At 36.7% G+C, this 5,377-nt stretch overlaps 1 protein-coding gene across 2 annotated transcripts; it reads right to left on the bottom strand.

The window, feature by feature from the left end:
* Nucleotides 1-936: 936 nt before the first annotated feature.
* On the bottom strand, nt 937-4,807 carry LOC141647695 (L-ascorbate peroxidase 2, cytosolic-like). 2 transcript variants are annotated; one of them, XM_074455992.1, is made up of 9 exons: nt 4,363-4,807; nt 2,756-2,930; nt 2,542-2,607; nt 2,242-2,290; nt 2,034-2,116; nt 1,871-1,950; nt 1,520-1,622; nt 1,375-1,433; nt 937-1,278 (listed from the first exon to the last, which is right to left on the bottom strand). In XM_074455992.1, exons 1-9 carry the CDS (start codon nt 4,479-4,481, stop codon nt 1,260-1,262), a joined length of 753 nt encoding a protein of 250 aa, XP_074312093.1. In that variant the 5' UTR covers nt 4,482-4,807; the 3' UTR covers nt 937-1,259. The 2 variants fall into 2 exon arrangements, with proteins under 2 accessions (XP_074312093.1, XP_074312092.1); XM_074455991.1 differs by having other exon boundaries at nt 2,034-2,143; nt 4,363-4,599.
* Nucleotides 4,808-5,377: the final 570 nt, after the last annotated feature.

A 5,377-nucleotide genomic window follows, 5' to 3' on the forward strand; every position in this document is an offset into this window, starting at 1 on the left:
ACCAACCAAGACCACCACTATACTCCCCACTCCACCTACGACCCAACCACGCCAAGGTCAGCCTAGGTAAACCACGTTTTGGTGGTCAAAAACCCGTCGTAAGACGGTCGCACACTAACAGCTACAACTCCTAAAAACACTCGGTCAAAGCCCTAAGTGGGTGGTCAACGGCAGCCACATGGTGGTCAAATAAGGGTCAAAGATGAGTCGGGGTCAAGGCGGGTCAACGGTATTAATTAAATAATATAAAGGCTAGTATAAGACGGTCTTACCTTACGAACTCGAGGCGGAGGGACAAAATCTCCATATCTTCCCATCTCTCTCCTCTCTTTTTCTCTCTATTTGTTTGTGTGGTGGAAATGCAAATGAAATGATAAGGTGGTGGATAAGGGATAAAGGGGTATATATAGGGTGAAAGTAGTATAAGACTATAAGGTGAGTGTGTGTATGAATATACATGTATCTTATTATTATTACTATTATCATTATTGTTATTACTATTATTATTATTATTCCGTTTTAAGCCCAACTCGCTAAATACGATAGAATATTATTATTATATAATGATTAAATACGGAGTATTACAAAATGTTAGGGAAATAAGAAGTTTCCTTGGATTTGCCGGTTATTACCGAAGGTTCATGAAAGATTTTTCCAAAATAGCTCGGCCTATGACCGCGTTAATGACAAAGGAGAATAGATTTAAATGAGACGAGTTATGAGAAGGCGTTCCTAATCTTGAAGGAGCATTTAATCACGGCTCCTGTAATTCATTTCTATTTTCTTAGTGAAAATCCTCATGTTCCTTTCCTTCCAAATGAAAACCACAGCAGCTGCCAAACAACTCTTATGCCGCAGTACCAGGATGATTTATCGAATCATTCGATTGAAAATATAAGTACTTGACTCATTCGATTGAATAATACGACACACAACTTCCCGAATCTCGTTATTTATTGAAAATATATATCAATACGAAACTATTTACCTATGTACTCAAATTCGAAGGTCTCCCGTCAATAATTCAAGAGTACAACACCTAAGGATACACAATGAAATACATCTCGTTTTGGTCGGAACAAGGTCTAGACTACACTGAAAATACATTAATAGACGACGTTGCATTTATTGCACACATTCTACAAACTTCATAAAACAAGTTGTCAATACTAGAAACTTTGATATGAGCGCAGGATCATACAACTAACTTCACATCATTGTGTTGTGTCAATTCTCCCACATATCAAGTCTCAGGCGTCTCACTCTGCATTTGCAAATCTGTACAAATATGGAGCATTTAATCAGAACATGGAATTAATCAAGTTATTAATTTAAACCAAACGACATAAAAATAAGCAGTCTCAGGGCACCGACCCAAGCTCGGAAAGCTTCAAATGTGCTTCAGCATAGTCAGCAAAGAACACATCTTCATCCTAAAACAACACAACCAGATAATTAGAAAAAAGATAATATTGGATTTCGTGGTCAACGCAAAACTCGAATAAAGTCATTTACAAACCTGTGCATATTTCTCCACGTAAGGCCGGAATGCTGGATCATCAAGGAGTGCTTTATCTGATGGTAGCTGTATAAGTCCATCCTTCTCGCCACTTATGAGTTCTCTGTTGAGAATTCAGATACACAATTAGCCTTATCATGTCCTAACTTACTCTTTGGCTCAGCTCGACCAATGGCATATCCCATAAAAATGGGAGTATAGGGCATTGGATCGAGAACCTTTAACATAAGTTTTAGGGGTCGGGAATATTTCAACATATGTCTTAAGTCACCCGCCTCTGCCTATGGCATATGTGAGATAGAAAGAAGTAAATAACAGAAATATTATTGTAACAAAAGTGAACATACATACTTGAAATAAGAATTATCAAACACCAAAGGATTCTTAGTCCAAGCTCCTTCAAAGCCAGATCTTTCCTTGTGACACCTTCCCTGTAGCGGTTACATCCAAACAACCAAGTATTCAAATTTTAACAAGCTTTCAAAACAAACCCACGTCGATCCACAGCACTTACCAAGGTGTGAGCACCAGATAGAGCAACTATGTCCTTATCAGATAGACCCATGCGATGGAATACTTCCCTCAAATGATCAGAACCTAATAATATTTGCAGTAGTTCACTTGCTAATGAATTAGTTAGCTCATTGACAATCAATTTCAGAATAAACACAAAAATGAAAAAATATCCAATCAGAATACTTCCTAAAGTTGGAGCCACAAACCTTTCTTGGCATCAGGTAAACGGCCTTCTGGAGGCGATTCAGCATTGTCCTGCGCATTAATTAGAAAGGATTTAGATGTCTAATAGAATAGACAGGATCTACAGAAAAAGGCAAAGCTACGAATTAATTAGAACATACAAAAAGGAAAACATGACTGCGAAATCTGCAGTGACGACTAGATTCAATACATAAATAGGATTCGCACCAACTAGATATATAACACTATCGTCACTATGGAATAATTGAGTCAAGGTATTTAGATCAAATCATCAGCTCTATAATGTTTAAGAGGTCACTTACAAGTCGGCCAGGGTGAAAAGGAATTTCAGGTCCTCCAGTGACTTGTACTGCAACAACACCAGCAAGCTTCATAACCGAATAGTCAAATCAGTACAAAATTTAGGACATCAAGCTGTTAGTACAGTTCATTGCTAATGCCTAATAGGAAGATGATATAAACTATGAAAATCAGTGTTTACTAGTAGTCCATAATGATTTTGATGGGTGAACGAACCTGATAAAAATCAGCATAGCTTAAAATGGGGAATTGCTCCTTGATTGGCTCGAGCAGTCGAACAGCGATATCAAGACCGTTATTTGCTTGGTGAGAAAGTTCTTGTGGATTCTTTATCGTCCCAAATGGCCCACCTGTTTTCGTGTGCACGTCATATGTCCCTGCTGCGTGCCATCTACCATTTCCACAGCAACGACAAGAAATCTTTAACTTTGTTTATGTGCAAGCTAAGGTCATATCCAGAAAGCGTGTAAGGTTCACGGTGTCATCTCTAATTTAACTATCCATGGTGTGTTGACATGACATTTCACTATCTATTTTATCTTGCGCAAATTAAAACAAGAATAAAAGAAAATTTCACAACAATAGTTATGTCCGTAAACTCAGGACAGCCATTACAGACTTACAGTGGTCAGTGGAGCTGCTGCTGGTGTAACTCAGGTTGCCTTATATATTTAGATCATGCACTATACTATACAAAATTAAATTGTTTATAAGGAGTTTTTGTTTTCCAGAAGTATTTTTTTATAGCTATAACGAAACCAGTGGTGGAGATATCAGATAGGATTTGTATTTATTGACCAAAAATTTCAGCAGGAGGACTAGTAATGGTATCATATCATCATCATATCATATAGGAGTATCATATATTCCCTCCAATTTTCTTTTATCTTCCCTCTTTCCATTTTCACACAAGTTTGATTATCTTCCCTCTTTCCTTTTTTGCTAAATTTTATTCATTTTTTTATTAATTTCTCTCTTCTAAAAAATCAACAACTCTTATTACTTTATCTATTCTTTATTCATTATTCATTCTTTATTATTTTCTCTCCTCTATAAATTTCACAACTTACAATACTTTATTCTACTTTATTCTTTCTTTCTTCTCTTTTCTTAATTTTTGTGTCCAAGAGAAAGGGGAAGATAAAAGAAAATTGGAGGGAGTATTTCTTTAATACAATATTCAAAAGCTACTAACGTGACATGATAAATTTCCATCAAAAGTTGACATGGCACTTCTTAAGAAGACGAGCAGATCTGAGCTCGAGCTCGGATGGGCTCGGGCTCTGCTCGAATTTTTTAGCTAGGGCTCGGCTCGAAGCTCGTCGAGCTTAAAAAATTGAAGCTCGTGCTCGGCTCAGAAAAAGCTCGAGATCGGCTCGTGTTCGAATCGAGCTCGTTTTGTCTTTATATTATTTTCACTTTCTAACTTTTTTTAATCTAACTAAATATAAATATTTGTAAATAATAAATAAGATTATAAAATTCTAAAAATTATTATAATATAATATAATTATACATGACTAAATAACATATAATTTATAATAAAATTAATATTAAAAATATAAATATTGTATAAAAAAAACTATAAATGAGCCTAAACGAGTTTTCGAGCCGAGCCTTGCTGAGCTCGGGCTCGTCTCGTATTTAACCAAGCTCGACTCAAGTTCGAGCTCGAGCTCGTTTTGACCGAGCTCGAGCCGAACTTTGACCGAGCCGATTCCGAGAGCTTGTCGAGCCGGCTCGGATCATTTACAGCCCTAAGGAGAAGAGCGGAAACTAAAAATGGGTTGCAGAACTCAAGTGATGATAAAAAGAGTGCTTACGCCAAACGAAGGATGATTGGAGCACAATGTTTCTCTTGAATCAAACCCCTAAGCTTCTTTTTACACTTGTCTATTGCTTTCTCATACTCCTCACTTACTTTTGGATAACTCTTCTCCATTATTAATTACCTAAATAAACACAATGAAATACCTTAACAGAATAATGTAGATCAGAGTTGAATATGATGAAACAAAAAGTTTAAGTGTATGGTACTGATAATGAAAACGTGACACAAGTGTGGTCGATCAAAGAAGAGTTGGTTTATATAAGAAATCAAAATTAAGAGTACTAGAGCTTTCTATTCTTTACAAAAAGCTAGTGAGGTCTTGTCTCATTGATAAATGAGCCTAGAAATTTCACCAACCTACGTTTCAAGAATGTTCTAGCTTTACACCACAAAATTCTAACGTCTACCAAATTTTTCTCTCATTTTTTTTGGCGTACAATAAAAAAGCTTCTTAATGCTCACTCATAACTCTTTGAATAAGGTCATAAACTCTTCCATTAAAGTTTCTACGCACATAACTAAAACATAAATAGTGAAAAGATGCGGATAGAGTAGCAATATCATCGAGGATGCCTTTTATTTGATGATATTTGCATTCCTTCCCCGCCCATTGTGCCAACAATTGAAGACAATCGGATGAGACTTCTAAATGCAAGATGCCCCAGTGTTTAGGTGATTTTTACCGTATTTAGGTTTTATTAGGTCAATGATACCGTCGTTTTAGTATCAAAAATAATATTTATAAAACCAAATTACTAATAGGTAGTAATAAGGGTCGATTCGCAGGGAGGTAAGATATCTGTTTTAACAGTTCGCTTATTTGGTCACAAAATGGGGGTTTTAAGTAGACCTGGCAAAATGGGTCAGACCCGAATGACCCGACCCGAAAAGGCTGACCCGAGACCCGAAAATGACCTGAATTTGCTTGACCCGAATATGACCCGAAACCCGAATTGACCCGACCCGACCCAGACCCGATCCGAACATTGTCTGACCCAATGTTGACC

The sequence above is a fragment of the Silene latifolia genome, chromosome 3 (assembly GCF_048544455.1).
Source record: "Silene latifolia isolate original U9 population chromosome 3, ASM4854445v1, whole genome shotgun sequence".
Taxonomy (NCBI): domain Eukaryota; kingdom Viridiplantae; phylum Streptophyta; class Magnoliopsida; order Caryophyllales; family Caryophyllaceae; genus Silene; species Silene latifolia.